The 16,681-nt window shown below is 43.6% G+C and overlaps 2 protein-coding genes across 9 annotated transcripts in view; one reads left to right on the top strand and one right to left on the bottom strand.

Moving 5' to 3' along the window:
• NMT1 (N-myristoyltransferase 1) overlaps positions 1-5,184 on the bottom strand; it is a 37,264-nt gene extending 32,080 nt beyond the window's left edge. Inside the window, exon 1 of the mRNA XM_012786799.3 lies at positions 5,054-5,184. Coding sequence (XP_012642253.2) covers positions 5,054-5,184 — 131 coding nt within the window. The remainder of the gene's footprint in view (positions 1-5,053) is intronic.
• Positions 5,185-5,194: 10 nt separating this feature from the next.
• Positions 5,195-16,681, top strand: part of DCAKD (dephospho-CoA kinase domain containing) — a 34,303-nt gene continuing 22,816 nt past the window's right edge. For 5 of the 8 annotated variants that reach the window (XM_012786810.2, XM_075994631.1, XM_012786809.3 and 2 more), the window contains exon 1: positions 12,051-12,173. The gene's annotated coding sequence lies outside the window, so the exon portion shown is untranslated. Of the gene's footprint in view, positions 5,640-5,665; positions 5,888-12,050; positions 12,174-16,681 lie in introns of those variants that run through there. The other 3 variants (XM_012786811.3, XM_012786806.3, XM_075994632.1) reach the window with 2 other exon arrangements.

The raw sequence follows: 16,681 nt of genomic DNA, 5'->3' as shown, positions 1-16,681 counted from the left end.
CCAGTCTCTTCTCTTTGAAGCAGCTCTTGATTAGTTTCTTTTTAATTGCCACTTAATTGGGAAACAAAATTAGAACACTTATTTGATATCAGTGATGAGGTTTTTCTTTTCATTTTTGCTTTGATCTAGTTTTGAGAAACCAAAAGCTAAAGGGAGGAATTAAGAAAAAGGAACTAAAAAGATTTCTTTCCAAGAGCTTGATGCAGCTATAAGCCATGAAGTAAATAAGGAAAGAATGACTCTTGGAGAATCTGAAGAAGAAAACAAAGACAAGTAAGGAAAGTTTTATGAGATTTACTTCCCCAAAGACTTTCTTTTCTTTAAGTTTTTTCATAAGGGATAATATCTCATGATCAGGAAGTGAGAAAAACTCATAAGGATTCATGTTACCCTGTCCCATGGAGACAGCAGGATAGGGAATAGACATCCCCTACCAAAGAGCTCTTTACCCAGGGCTTACCAGCATGTCAAGGATACTGATGATACTATAAAATAAATTCCAAAAGAATCCTAGGAACACAACAATCTAAAAATTCTTTCTTGTTTCAAACATCCAGATAACCTTTACTTATTTGTTACCCCCAAATTAAAATCCACTGCCAGCTGATGAGATTTATTCTTTAGCAATTATTTCTTGGAAAGCCGTTCATTCAAAAAAAAAAAAAAAAAAGCAAATTAAACCAGATGAGGCATGAACTGCAAAGGGACACAACATAAAGATTACCTTAGTCTGACTCTCCTCTCTATTGCTCAGGGTAATTTATGTTAGGCAAGTAACTGGGGGAAATTAAGCACATTAAAAAAAAATAGAAAAACTATAGAAGATACACACACATATATGTGTATACTTATATGTATACATGAAGTTCTATATTCACTAAATGTTTATGCTTATTATTGAGGAAAAACATGACTAGAAAAGTCAAGAACTAAACTCACACACAAAGAGATATAAGAAACTAGCATAACTGCATTCCCTATTAATCCAGGGCATAAATGTAGCTCATTTCATTAGTGTAAAGCGCTATGAACTTCAGTTCCTGAAAGAAAGGCCTAAGAGAATAAGGATTAGTTTTAACCATTAACCTTTATTGCATATAGTACTTTATTTACTTTTTTAAAAATTTATTTATTTTAGAGACAGTCTCACTCTGTCACCCAGGTACAGTGGCACCATCACAGCTCACTGCAACCTCAACCCCCCGGGCTCAAGCAATCCTCCCACCTGACCATTCCGAGTAGCTAGGACTACAGGCACTCGTCACCACACTCGGCTCATTTTTAATTTTTTTTTTGAAGAGACAGGATCTCACTATGTTGCCCAGGTTGGTCTTGAACTCCTGAGCTCAGGCAATCCTCCAGCATTGGCCTCCCAAAGTACTGGGATTATAGGCATGAGTCATTACACATGGCCTTGAATTGTACTTCCGAATCTCTAGTGTTGGAAGGAGAAATTTCCTGTCAGTTTGTATATGACTTTTGAAAGCATTTTATTTTATTTTATTACCTGCCACTTTAGGAAAGATGGAAAACATTTTAAATAATATTAAGTAAAGACAAGAAACATTTCAAGAAGCAAAAACCAGTGGAAAGCTTCAAATTGGAGGTTCTTTGATTTCTGTAGGTATTTCACAAAAATTGTAATAAGCCTTACAATGAGATTTATTTGGAGGAAAAAAATATGTAAGAAAAATCTGAAATCCTTCCACTCAGACAGGGGAAAAGAAACTCCACTAGCACTGGCCAGGCACTTTATCGTTTGCCATTCATTCATATAGCAAATACTCATTAATGCCCACTAAGCACCAGGCATCTTGAAGACACAATCCTGTTCGCATGCACCTTACAGTCAGGTAAAGCAGGAATTGGACACATTAAGCAAAATTATCAAATATGTTATTTAACTATTGTTATGATAAAAGATACAAAAAATACAGTCTGTGATAAGAGCAGAAGGGCAAGCTGGGAGGTTAGGAAGGTGTGAAGAAAGAAGAGGGAGGAGGGCTGCATTCCAGATGTTATCTCATTTAATCCCTAAGACAACTCTAGGTTAAGTACCTTTCGCAAGGTCACAGGACTATTAAGTGTCAGAATCAGGCTTTGAAACCATATTTAAACTGACTGCAAAATCCATGCTTTCTCCACGATGCCATGCAGCTTTTTCCCAAAACCACTGCTTCTTCCCAAAACTGTTTTCTCTGAAAGTGAGCGGAAAAAAGTTGACTCTACCCTACATTCTAAGTGCCAGAATTAGATTCTCTCCTCCAAACTAGGCCCTCTGTTTTTCACTTGCCACATCCAAACCCATTTTCACATACCTCTAGATTGGGGATGCTAACAAACGTAATTTTTTCACCCAGACCATAACCACGTACAGGAACAACAAAAAATATTTCCAAAGTTTTTTACTTTATCACTTAGTTGTACTACAAATACAACACAGAACTTTCTAGCAAATATCTTGCAAAGTGATTCATAGATTATAGAGAACAAAACCAATTATACAGCTATGGACACTGGTCAGAACAGGAGTTAAGCAGAGAAAAATAAAAGCAACTACATAGGCTGGGCGCAGTGGCTCACGCTTGTAATCCTAGCACTCTGGGAGGCCAAGGCGGGTGGATTGCTCAAGGTCAGGAGTTCAAAACCAGCCTGAGCAAGAGCGAGACCCCATCTCTATTATAAATAGAAAGAAATTAATTGTCTAACTAAACATTTATATTTATATATATATATATATAAATAAATTAAGCCAGGCATGGTGGTGCATGCCTGTAGTCCCAGCTACTCAGGAGGTTGAGGCAGGAGGATCGCTTGATCCCAGGAGTTTGAGGTTGCTGTGAGCTAAGCTGACGGGCACAGCACTCTAGCTTTGGCAACAAAACTGAGACTCGGTCTCAAAAAAAAAAGCAACTACATAAAGAACAAAGAAAGCCACACTTTCACTTCTGAAATGACTTTCACATTCAATAACTCTCATCTATGATTCGGATCTCTAGTCCTGAAGGCTGCACTTTCCCCTCTTCCTGTTCCTACTTCTTCTTTTTCAGCTCTTCCATTTTTAGGAATATCAAACTTCAAAGCAAGATTTTTATTACATTAGATGTGTTGTGAGTTATAGCAACAGAACAGTCTTACAAGAACCAAATTTGGCAGGCTTCCTTTTTCTCTACATTCTTCTTGTGATTTTTAATGCTGGTTGAAGAACAAAAAAGCTACATCTTTTAACCTAGGATTCATCACAAGCACATTATAAACCACTTAAATATAGTTATGCTTAGCTTAACAACAGGGATACCTTCTGAGAAATGCTCATTAGGTGATTTTGTTGTAGTTCGAACATTATAATGTATTTATACAAACCTAGGTGGTACAGCCAACTACATGCCTAGGCTACATGGTATAGCCTATTGCTACAAACCTGTCCAGCACATTACTGCACTGAACACTATAGGCAATTGTAACAAAATGGTAAGTATTTGTCACTTACCATAGCATAGAAAAGGTACAGTAAAAATATATTATAATCTTATGGAACCACCATCATATATGCAGTTTTTTTTTTTTTTTTTTTTGAGACAGAGTCTTGCTTTGTTGCCCAGGCTAGAGTGAGTGCGGTGGCGTTAGCCTAGCTCACAGCAACCTCAAACTCCTGGGCTCAAGCAATCCTGCTGCCTCAGCCTCCCGAGTAGCTGGGACTACAGGCATGCGCCACCATGCCCGGCTAATTTTTTCTATATATATTAGCTGGCCAATTAGTTTGTTTCTCTTTACAGTAGAGATGGGGTCTCGCTCTTGCTCAGGCTGGCTTCGAACTCCTGACCTCAAGCAATCTGCCAGTCTGCGCCTCCCAGGGTGCTAGGATTAAAGGCGTGAGCCACCTCGCCCAGCCTGCAGTCTGTTGTTGACCCAAATGTCGTTATGCTGTACATGACTATAATCCCTTGCCTTCCCATCTTCACAAGGTAGCAGAATTAAAAAAAAAAAAAAAAAAAGTTTATCCAAAGACCTCAACCTTCTAGTTTTATCTTAGAGGCTACTTCCAATACTGCAAATGACAAGGTAGCTATGAAAATCAGACTACCACAGACTTAGCAAGAGTTATACACCCAAAAGTCTCTCACTCAGTGAAAAAATATATACATAAATACAGATAGGAAGAGAGAGCGTGTGTACCGGGCCAGACGCTAACAATGTCAAGAAGGATGAACGGTAGGCTGTGGCTTACAGAAGTAAAAACTGATTTGAAAAAAGAACTCAACACTCAAACACCCGGTGCATCTTTTCATCCCTAGGAATAAATAGTTACTAAAGGCAAGAATGTCAAGTACAGGATATGCAGTACTGAACCCACAGACTCAAAATACTGTCCAAGAAGCAACATCGCTCAAGTTCTGGAAGCTTGAGGCAACTTCGCAAAGTTAACAGGACAAAGATGCTGGAAGACCTTAATTACATATTGTTCAGGAAACTTATGGACTTGGAGCAACGGACACCCTATAAATCAAAACATTATCATATAGTTAATTACATAGGGTTTATAAGGTGAGTTTATATTTTGGTATTCTCTCGTAGTGATATTTTACAACATAATTATATATATAGTTTGCACAGCCTGATGAATTTCCTCTTTGAGGGTAAACTGTAGGGAAATGTTTTATTATTCGTTTATTGCTAGTCACGTTGTTCACACACCTCTGTAAGTAACGTTCCCTTTGAACTGTACTTTTACTATATTGCCCTGTGTTGTGCCATCGAAAACTATCGTCTAACATGCTCTTTTCTCCGGACGTGCCTGAAGCATACGAGTGGAACATTACATAGAAAAACTTTTATATAATAAAAGTACTAAATGTCTCCAGCCCCTAATATACTGAGCACCCGCCCTTGGTAAATGACAAAGGCAATAACCAATCACCAGGCAGGATCCCAATGCCTTAGCCAATAAGAATATGGGGGTGGGGATAGACTAAGCTCCCGGTGACTTCCCCGCACCCCAGAGACCCAGGTTGTGGGAGACTGGACGCAAATTGGACTCCGAGGATCTCGTTACCCCCGGTTGTAGCTGTTGTCTTCCTCGTTCTCGCAATCGCTGCAGTGTTCATGGCCGTTTCCGTTCCCTTCCATCATCTGCGGCAGCAGAGGTGCCGGCGGCTTCACTGCTGTCTCACTCTCGTCCGCCATCTTGAGTTGCTAGAGCCGGCCTCCGCGCCCCGCTACATGGGAGGCTCCTATTGGACGAGGGGGACTTGCGCTGTATTCTGGGCTTTGTAGTTTTTGGGCGAGGAGAGTTGCCACCAAGAATGGTTCTTTCCCAGGAAACCGAAACAAGATGGACTACAATACCCAGAAATCATGAGGGGAGGCTGTCCTGGCGTCGCTAGTGGGGAGCAGCAATACCCGGAAGCCTAGATGTTCGGCCACGCTTTGAGGAAAGAAGGGCCGCAAGGTTGGTGGGACCGAGACCACGCCGACGCAGGAGGCCGCGTGGCATGCTGGGAATTGTAGTTCGATGCTAGTTTAGGGTTTCAGTCGTGGAGACTCCAAAATCCATGGTTTGACTTCGGCCTGCTCTTGCTATTGCCTGGGCCGCTGGTGAGCCGTTATTGGCTGCCGTTAAGGACCGTTACCTTTCCCGGGTAAGTGAGAGGGCCTGTGCGACCCACCGGGAGCCCGAATGCCCCAGACCTTCTTGGAGGGGGCTTTTCTGCAAGAAGCCAGGTTGGCTCCTGGCCGCCTTCCTCACTCAGGAGTCGGGGCAGCACCCCCAATCGTTGGCAGTTCAAGGCCTGATGAGAGGCGGCGGATTGTGGTGTGCGGAGCACTGACCCTGAGCCAGGAGATCAGCCTACTCGGTAGGCAGGGTTCGCTGCATCTTGGCCTCCAGGTAGTGGTCTCCTCCAAGCTCTTCCGCACACATGTCCCTTTCATTGCCTACAAGAGCCCTCCACGGTGACTCTTTAATGAGCACTTATATGCAAGGCTCTGTGCTAAGGCTTTTCGTACATTATCTCATTTAATCCTCTTAACAAGCCTAGAATATAGGTAACCTTTTTCACGGATGAAAGAATGTGGCCCAGAGAGGTTGGTAAATCGCACAGTCACATAACTAGTAAGTGGCAAATCAGTATGCAAATCTGGATCTGTCTGCCCCTGAGGCCTCTAAATTCTTTACCACCGGGAAGGTCCCATTGTCTGATACACTTATCCACCCAAGGAAATCAGTTGTTAGAAGGTAACTGCAACTCCAGTGTGTATTCTGGATGTTAAAAAAAATAAATAAAAGGTAACTGCGACATTTTAATCCGTTTTTATCCTTGACTGAATGTTTCAGTCCCTTGGTCTCAGTCCTGTGACTGAGTAATCTCACCTGAGTCCTGAGAAGAGCACCCAAAGACATAGCTCCCATTCTTAGAGATTTCCTATTCAGGTTGGGTGTGGTGGGTGGTGAGGGAAGGACTAGTTGTTACCATCAGAGAGCTCCATGGACAAAAAGGGAAATGATCTTTGCCTTTGGGAAACTCTCAACATGGGAATAATGGTAGGATGGGAAGAAACAGTTCCCATCTGACTCAGGGAAAGAAAACATAGGGCTAAATATAGTCAACTCTGTATTTTTATCAGTGGCAGGAGCAGAAGTAAATATCCCAAGCAGCAGAAAACCCCCAATTATTTATAGTTGACTTTGGAAGGCAGTCATCCATTCAGTCTGAGAGCTGACACCACAGTCATCTCTCTAGGGCCCAGAATGCTGTCAACACAATGCCTTATTTGTAGCTGCAGGGAAAGGGGAGGTCAGAGATAATAAATCTTTCTTACATGTGTTAGAAGGATTTATCTCTTCTAAATGTTTCACCTGCTTTAGCTCATATGACTTTGTGAAGTAGATAGGGAAGGGGACTTCAAGGAAATTGTGCTAACAAAAAAAAAAAAAAATGATAGTGATACCCAGTTGCAGAGCTTGGACCAGAACTCACCTCTGGGTTTCTAATTTCCAGCCCTGTGTTTTCTTTCCCCACAGCTATGCAGAGGTTGAATAAACACTAATGAAGCATGACCAGGGAAAAATATGAAAGAATGAAGGTGCTGGTTTCTTTGGCCCACTCATTCTGTGGTTTGAAGCTTTACATAAGACATTTTGCCTTATATTTAAATGCAGACTGCGCAGTTTTGTTGTTGTCGTTTTGAGACCGAATCTTGCTCTGTTGCCTGGGCTAGAGTGCAGTGGCATTAGCCTAGTACAGCAACTTTACACTCCTGGGCTCAAGTGATCCTCCTGCCTCAGCCTTCTGAGTAGCTGGGACTATAGGCATGTGCCACGATGCCCAGCTAATTATTCTATTTTTATTAGAGACAGGGTCTTGCTCTTGCTCAGGCTGGTCTCCAAACCCTGAGCTCAAGCAATCCTCCTGCCTCGGCCTTCCATAGTGCTAGGATTACAGGTGCAAGCCACCACACCTAGCCACTGAGCAGTTTTTGTTCAGTGGAAAGCCTTTCTGGGAGGTAGGCGAGTAATATGGCTGTCAAGACCAATCTCAGAATGCAAGTGCAAGTCCAAAGTTCTGGAATCCAACACCTCTGAGAATTTCAGAGTTAGAAGGGAACTGAGAGGCACTTACTCCTTCTCTCTGGGGATTTTTCAAGTTAAAATCCTCACTTAGATTTTGCAGGATTCATGATTCTTCTATAATAAGATTGAAATTATATGTTTTTGAAAAGATATTGTATATGCATATATGATCACCTTCTTAAAATGACCACTTGATAACTAAATATTGCCACATTTCATTTTGATGCTTAAGTTTATATTTGGGTTTATAGTCACATTGATAAGGAATGATTGCCCAAAGCAAAACGATGTAGTTTCCTAAATTGGATATACAGATATTTCCTTGGGGTTCTAAGAGTTCTCATATTTGTTCCATCACACTCCCCCATAAAAGAGAGCTTTTCATTTTCAGACAGCTGTAACTGGTAGAAAGTTGGCCAAGTTCTACCTTATGGAGTTATGCAGAAATATATAATCCTGTATCCTTTTAGATAGTTGCTACATTTTCCATAATTAGTATCTAGTTCCCTAAAATTCTTCATTTTTCATTCCCAGCTCTCTGAGTCCTCCTCACACTAGAATAACAGGACTCTCCCATCTAGCTTCATTGGCTCTTCCTACCTACCCATTCTACAGGAGCACCATATGAAGGTAGTGGGGTGCAGCAGGGCCCAGAGGGTGACTGAGGATCATGTCCATGAAGCTCTACAGATTCTGAAATTTGCTCCTAGTGTAGATACCTCCATTATTCCTTCATGGTTGTTACTGGAGGCAGTAGAATATAGTGGTTAAGAGTGTAGGCTTCGAGTGTGATTCCCTGGGTTCTAAATAATGGCTCTGCCTCTGACTTGAATGACCTTAGGCAAGTCACTTAACCTCTCTGAGCTTCAATGTCCATATCTGCAAAATGAAACATGCATACATAGCACTTAATAAAATGTCTGGGAGAAAGTCAATACCCAATTAATTATTTCCCTTCCCAGGGAAATGATAACCAAAGGAAAATTTCTGACTGTGTCCATCACAAATGTATTCCCATCTGGGAAGCCAAGGCAGGCAGATCTTTTGAGCTCAGGAGTTTGAGACCAGCCTGAACAAGAGCGAGACCCCATCTCTACCAAAAATAGAAAAAATTAGCTGGGCATGGTGGTGCATGCCTGTAGTCCCAGCTACTCAGGAGACTGAGGCAGAAGGATCACTTGAGTCTAGGAGTTTGAGGTTGCTGTGAGCTAGGCTGACACCACGACACACTAGCCGGGGCAACAGAGACTCTGTCTGAAGAAAAAAAAAAAAAAAAGAAATGTACTCCCAGTATATCAGAGATACCCTGTCTTCTTATGGGCCTAGGAAGGCATAAGCCAGGTTGTGATTCACTTATTCAACACTTTGGGGTAATAATGGTGACATGTCAGGCTCTGTGGCAGGAAATGGAGAATCAGGGTTAGAACAAGACCTCGTTCTATGAGTGCTGAAAACAGGTTGGATTTTCCTCACTTCTGTATCCCTGGTGCCAGCACACAATAGACCTTGTTGGATTAATTAACGTATGAATGAGTAAATGAGTGAGTGAATGGTGAGAAAGAAGACATAAGGTCTTCAGCCAGGAAAAATATAACAAGCAAAGGGCAGAGGCAAGAAGACATAGAATATGGACTCCTTATGTTTATATAGTACTTTATTGTTCACAGAATACACTAGCACACCATCTTATTTAATCCCTACCATCAACTATCTTGTTTGACTCTGCCATGAGCAGGACAGCTGTTACTCCTGTTCTACAGTGAGAAAACAAAGTTTAGTGATTTGTCCAGTTTCATTGCTACTTAGTATGGGGTTCAGACTTGAACCTGAATGTTTTAACACAATGCATGCTGCAGTAACTAGCTTACATTCCTCCTTTCTCTTTCCCAAGGGGGAACATATGGTGAGATATATGTCTAGAGTGGTGATCTGGGCCGGGTCACAGAAGGCCTTAGGTTTCAGGCTCAGGAATTTGGACTTCCAGCTGGTGAGGACTTGCCAGAGAGTGCTTTATGTTTGTTTGGTTTTTTTTTTTTTTTTTTTTGAATCTTTTAAATAAAGGATAAATATTAATGGTATTTGTGAAGTTTGGCATAAATTGAATTGCATATTAATATTTATTTAAAATAAATTTAAGAACCAGGAGTCAAAGGACTCATTTCTAATGAACTCAGAAGGTTGTTTGTCAAACAAAACTTGAAGCAGCACTATATTCCAGGCATCATGCTAGATGCTAAGGACATAGGTGACTGAGATGCAGGTCATGTCATGATGAAATGAGATCGAGTAAACAGCTAGAGCTAGCTCAAAGTTTCTTATTGCTGTCCTGAATAATGAAGGATATTTGAGTTGAAAAAGCCCTTGATGGCATCTCATCAAAACTACAAAGGCCAAGTCTCAGTACTGAGGAAGTCCCTGGTTGAAGCCCCTGCAGCAGACCTTCAGCGTTTCCTCTGGGATCATCCCAGGGCCTGGGTGCAGCTGCTGTTGGCAGATTGGACCACAAGGATACCCACTTAGAAGACAAGGCCCTCACTTGTACACCAATAATTATAATACTGTAAGGCAGAACCTGGGAAAAGTAGATAATTTGAAGGGTTTTCCTAACAATATGCCCCAGGACGATCCAGATAATTGGTGGGGAGGAGAAACAGGTAAAGGCCTGTTCCTATACTGTCACTGTCTTGGCCAGCCTGGTTACTGATGGGAGTCTGAGCATCCCTCTGATGTGTCAGGAGTAAAGAAAAGGTTGAGACTCACAGGACTAGGTTATCTGTAAGTTGTTAATACAGTTTGGATGTTTGTCCCTTCCAAGTCTCATGTGAAATTTGATCCCCAATGTTGGAGGAGGGAGGTTTTGGGTCATGGAGGTGGGTCCCTCATAAGTGGCTTAGTGCCCTCCCTGTGGTAATGAGTGAGTTCTAATTCTATTAGTTTACCTTAGAGCTAGTTGTTTAAGAGTGTGGCGGCTCCCTCCAGGCTAGTTCTTTCGCTCAGCACGTGACACACCTGCTCCCCTTTCACCTTGATTGGAAGTTCTCTGAGCCCTCACCAGAAGCAGATGCTGGCACCATGCTTCTTGTACACCTTGCAGAACTGTGAGCCAAATAAACTTTTCTTTATAAATTAACCAGTCTCAGTTATTCCTTTATAACAACACAAGAAGGGCTAACACAATTTTTTTTTTTTTTTTTTGAGACGGTGTCTCGCTATGTTGCCCAGGCTGGAGTGCAGTGGCTATTCACAGGCGCGATCCCACTACTGATCAGCACGGGAGTTTTGACCTGCTCCGTTTCCGACCTGGGCCGGTTCACCCCTCCTTAGGCAACCTGGTGGTCCCCCGCTCCCGGGAGGTCACCATATTGATGCCGAACTTAGTGCGGACACCCGATCGGCATAGCGCACTACAGCCCAGAACTCCTGGGCTCAAGCGATCCTCCCATCTCAGCCTCCCGAGTAGCTGGGACTACAGGCGCGCGCCACCGCGTCCGGCTAACACAATTGTTTGGTCAAAGAAGGGAACTGAGTTGGCTCTGTAGAATAGGAATTAGATTTGTCTTGCATGGCCACATGGCTTAGAACTAGGAGAAAGATTATCTAAGGAAGAACTTTCTAATTACCAGGACTGGACTTCAAAAAAAACTGTCCTGAGAAGCAGTGAGTTCCCTGTGACTGGACATGTCCAAGTAAAGATAGCAGAGATGACGTTGGGGAGATTTGGCCCCTGGCAGGGTGTTTGGACCAAATGGCCCTTGTGATCATAGGATGGAATCCTACTTATTGGGTGATGGCAGTAGGTCTCCTTGACTGCTGAAGTCAAGGAGAAACTTTCAGGGACCGGGCTGATCGGATGAAGATGTTAAACTACTTCTTAATGTATTGAACCCCTACCGTGCCAGGCACTTGGTATTTGAGTGCTACAGACAAGATTCCTACCTTAAAGGAAGTGGAGAACAGAGATGCACTTTCGGGAGAGGGAAGGGAGGTTGAGTCAGAGTTGATTAAGAACCACCTATTATATGTGAGGCATAATTAGATGCTTTTTTGTATTTCTGATTCAACAACCCTGCGTGGTAGTGATTATCCACACTTTCAGAAAGGAGACAGGAAGAGAGGCTGACTTGGTAGGCTTGTATGGACAGAATGTGGTTTTAGTCAAATGAGTTTATATGAAATGGCAAATGGATTAACCTCTAAACATAGTTTCCTGTTGTGTAAAATGGGGATGATGGCAGTATCCGCCTTAAGGGCTGCGAGGACCTGGCAGGTAGAAACGGCTCGTGTAACTACTGTAGTTGTCATGGTCACTATTGCCAAAGCTGTACAAGTACGAGCCTGAATTTGAAGTTAGGACCCTGCAGTTCCTACCGCCTCTGTAACCCGGGCAATGGAAAAGCTCTGGCTCCCGGAAAGCCCGGACCCACGCATCCCGACGCTGTCCCACGCTTTTCCCCACCTACCTCCCCGGTCCCGCCCCTTCCGCCGGCCGGACGTCCGGTCTGCGTGCGCGCCCCCGCGGCCCCGCCTCGCCTGCTGAGCGGGCCAGTAAGCGCCGCGCAGATTGGGCGAGCCGCGGCGGCCGAGGCCGGGTCAGAGGCGCCGGGTACGTAGCGCGCCGCGCGGGCGGGTGGGAACGGGCTGGCCCCGGGGAGAGGGCGGGTCGGGCGGCGGCTGCGCGGGCTGCTTTGTTCCCGTCCAGCCTCCCGGCGCCCGTCTGGGCTGGAGGCCCGGCTCCGCGCGCCCGAGCGCCCCACCTGTGCGCGTGGGGTCCGCGCCTTTTTTAAAGCCTTTGTTACAGTGTCTTGAGCACATACTCTGTAGCCGACTCTGGGCAAAAGCTTTTATTTCCATGCGTGGCTCATTGTGTTAACCGTGACCCTGCGAAGCAAGGTGCTATTTCCAGTTTTATAGCTGTGGAGAAAGGTTTACAACTAGAAAGGGATGGGAGTTGTGGATATAAACCCAGGTTCAGGCCAAAGCCACTGTGCTTTACAAGTTCGTGGGCAGACCTCCGTTTGATTTTTGAATCCAGTCTCTGCCACTTCCAGTTGTGCGACCTTGGGTACCTTTCCTACCCTGAGTTTGTTCATCCGAAAAAATGGGAATGGTGATCTCATTGGGTGGATGTAAAGTGCTTTGCTGGGTAGCTGCTGTTTTGCTGAGTGATCATCTCCGATTTGCAGTCCTCTCTTCCCTGCTTCCATCTCCCCGGGAGGCTACACTGTTTGTAAAGTTTAGTGAAGACCCCCAGGACTGAGGGTGGCGGGGATCCCCCACCCATCCACGAGTAAATAGGACTGTCAGACCACCTGCCTGTCTTCCCACCTTCCCAAAGCAGGCATTGGCATCTCTGGTGTTTGCTTATGGAGTTTTCAAGGATTATTCGCTCTCCCTTAGTTATGGAAAACTTATCACCCGAATGATCTTTGACACTAAGTCCCAATTTTAAAAGTGAGAAAATGGAAGCCTTTGAATATATTTTATATTTTAAAGGTGTTTATTTTTTTTTTGTAGGAGACGGAGTGCTCATTTTAATCATTGATTTGGCATGGCAGGGTGGAGGCATGGGCCTCAAGAAAGGGGTAAAATGCCTGAGAGGTCTGGCTGATAAAATAGAAGGTGGACAGGCCGGTTGGGATGGTTTTTCTCTTAGCAGGGCCCTAAATTCTCACCAAATCCTCTTTTATCTTGAGCAAGGCCTGAATCTGCCCTCCTGGGTGATAACATTTAAAGGGCTTCAGAGTCTCTCTTGGTGACTGTGCCTTAAGGAGAAAAGATTAGGACTGATTGCTGAAGTCAGGCAAGCAGTGAGTTTACCTTTGTTTTGGAAACTACTGTTGGCACATATTTAGATTGACAACTAAAATTTTTTTCTGAAAGTTTCAGTAGTTTCAGAGGATATGATTTCTGGCTAATTGTTGATAATTTAAAATAAAACTGTTAAATTACTAATTTAAATCTCTGCAATTGAATTCAAATACATACCATAGTGATTTGATTTTGTTTCCCTCATCTTTCGAAAAAAATGAATCAGTTTTTATTTAACAGAAATTTCACATCCCTTTTTCTTTCTTTCTTTCTTTTTTTTTTTTGAGACAGAGTCTCACTTTTGTTGCCCTGGCTAGAGTGAGTGCCGTGGCGTCAGCCTAGCTCACAGCAACCTCAAACTCCTGGGCTCAAGTGATCCTCCTGCCTCAGCCTCCCAAGTAGCTGGGACTACAGGCATGCACCACCATGCCCGGCTAATTTTTTTTTTTGTATATATATTTTTAGTTGGTCAATTAATTTCTTTCTATTTTTAGTAGAGACAGGGTCTCGCTCAGGATGGTTTTGAACTCCCAACCTCGAGCAATCCGCCCGCCTCGGCCTCCCAGAGTGCTAGGATTACGCCCGGCCTCTTTCTTTTTTTTTGAGACAGAGTCTCACTCTGTTGCCCAGGCTAGAGTGACATGGTGTCAGCCTAGCTCACAGCAACCTCAAACTCCTGGGCTCAAGCAATCCTGTGCCTCAGCCTCCCTAGTAGCTGGGACTACAGGCATGCGCCACCATGCCTGGCTAATTTTTTCTATATATATTTTTAGTTGGCCAATTAATTTCTTCCTATTTTTAGTAGGGTCTCCCTCTTGCTCAGGCTGGTTTTGAACTCCTGACCTTGAGCAATCTTCCAGATCCTCCTGCCTCGGCCTCCCAGCGTGCTAGGATTACAGGTTTGAGCCACCTCGCCAGGCCCTTTTTCTTTCTTGAACTCTTATTTCTACTCTGTTTTTTCACAGAAGTTTTTTTCTACCATAATAGATTTTATACCTGAAAGCCTTTGGTTTATCATCCTACTTCTTTTTTGTATGTAACAAAAGTACATAAACAAAATTTTAAATAATTGTGTTATAGTATAAACCTTTCTTTTGGTTTGAAGTTTTTGTTTTTGTTTTTTTTGAGATTTTTCCATTCAGTGGTTCATGCCTGTAATCCTAGCACTTTGGTAGGCTGAGGTAGAAAGATCACTTGAGACCAACAGTTTGAGACTAGCCTGGGCAACATAGTGAGACCCTGTCTCTACAAAAATTAAAAAAAAAAAATGATCCAGTCATGGTGGCCTAGGCTTATAGTCCCAGTGACTTGGGAGACTGAAGCAGGAGGATCACTTCACTAGGATTTTGAGGTTGCAGTTAGCTATAATCATGCCACTGCACTCCAGCCTGCGTGACAGAGCAAGACTCTATCTCTTAAAAAAAAATCACAGTGATATATCATCAGATCATTTATTAATGATCTGTCAGTTGATAGCGCTTTGAGGTCCTCCTTTAACTTTGTTGAAGGCAAAGGTTTGAAAATCACCTGACTCAGGCAAGGATTTGTTACTTAGTCACATTCCCAGCTTTGACTCACCCCTTGGTGGTGGTCTGGAGGTTGTTGCACTGTGGGACAATGTACCTTAATAAGATTTGGCATGGGTGGCTAGTTATGCCTTTCTTTGAAACATGGGAGGTGGGTGAGTATGAAGGGGGAGCTGGGTAGGAAAGCCTGTGAGAATTGAGTTAGAAATGTATTCCCCTTAAAATTCTGCTTTTGTGCCACTTGGAAAATCTTCATGCATCCCCCAGGGGTTCTCATTCCCCTGTGTGAAGACCACTTGGAACTACCTTGGGCAAATATCTAATTTTCTTTTGACTTCCATTTTCTCACCTTTACAAAGTGCTTGAACAGTGGGTATGTAGCTGTTTTCACACTCTAGATCTTCTCTGCTGGGAAACTCATCTTCCTAATCACTCTCTGCCTCAGTTCCCTCATCTTTAAGCCCAATATATTGTCAGACCAGGAATAATGTGGGGGTGGGAAGTGATGTGGAAAGGTTTTATGATTCTCATTGTAGGTTTTCTGGAACAAATATGTTCTTCTTCTTCTTCTTTTTTTTTGAGACAAGAGTCTCTCTCTTTTGCCTGGGTTAGAGTGCCATGGCATCAGCCTAGCTCACAGCAACCTCAAACTCCTGGCTCAAGCAATCCTTCTGCCTTAGCCTCCAAGTAGCTGGGACTACATGCATGTGCCACCATGCCCAGCTAATCTTTTTTTCTTTTTTTTCTTCTTTTTTTTTTTTTTAGTAGAGACAATATCTCACTTTTGCTCAGGCTGGTCTCAAACTCCTGACCTCAAGTGATTCTCCCACCTCAGCCTCCCAGAGTGCTAGGATTGCAGGCATGAGCCACCACACCCAGCCCAACAAATGTGTTCTTATTTTAAAATAGTTAATGTTGAGTTCCTGTTTATGCTTACCCATGAACTGGACATTTTGCTGCATGCTGTACATGTGTTTGTTCAACAAATGTCTTTTGAGGGTCTTCCACTTGTCGGGCCCTGTTTTAGGCACCTTGGATTTAGCAGTGACCAGATTCTAGGGAGAGAGGCAGATTACAGTAAATAAACACATAGCCATATATGTTGATTAAGTGCTGTGGAGTAAAGTGGACCAGTAAGGAGACTAGAAGGGTGAGGGGTGCTATTTTATATATCTCTGTAGTGTTTTCCAGTTCCCTGAACTTTCTCTTTGTCTGGACCACAACTGCAGGTTTTTCCCAGCAGGCTCCAACTCAAACAAGGGCCTTGAACATTCCCAGGCACTGGTAAAGGTATCTAGGTTGTTGCCCAAAACACTGAAAGAACGTGGCCCCAGGCCGGAGCCAAATTCCTTAAGCCCTCATATAAACTCCATACCCTGACCCCTCACTGTGGATATACCTAGGTAGAACACCCCTTTTCTCTCACTGTCTTAAGGATTACTGCAGCCCTCTCTGCAAGTTCCCCTAATAAATATTGGAAACTGATCACCCTGGCCTTTAGTGCTTCTTTCTTTGGAATCCCAACTGCCCATCTCAGGACTGTCTGGGGCACTCTCTTGTGGGAACTCTTTTGCTGCTGCTTTTGGGACGTTTCCTGCCTCAGGTTCAGCAGGATGCAACAGTCTCTGATAGGGGGACAGCTGGGCAGAGAAGGGAGTGAGCTGTGCAGCCCCCTATGAAAGAGCCTTGTATCAGACTGTGGGGACATTGGGACATAGGCCCAAAGTGGGAGCGTGCCAGGCATGGTGGAGGAGCAGTGGGAGGCTGGTGTGTCTGG

The sequence above is a fragment of the Microcebus murinus genome, chromosome 18 (genome assembly GCF_040939455.1).
Source record: "Microcebus murinus isolate Inina chromosome 18, M.murinus_Inina_mat1.0, whole genome shotgun sequence".
Taxonomy (NCBI): domain Eukaryota; kingdom Metazoa; phylum Chordata; class Mammalia; order Primates; family Cheirogaleidae; genus Microcebus; species Microcebus murinus.
Note: the sequence above shows the minus strand (reverse complement) of the source record. Positions and strands in the feature narration are given on the sequence as shown.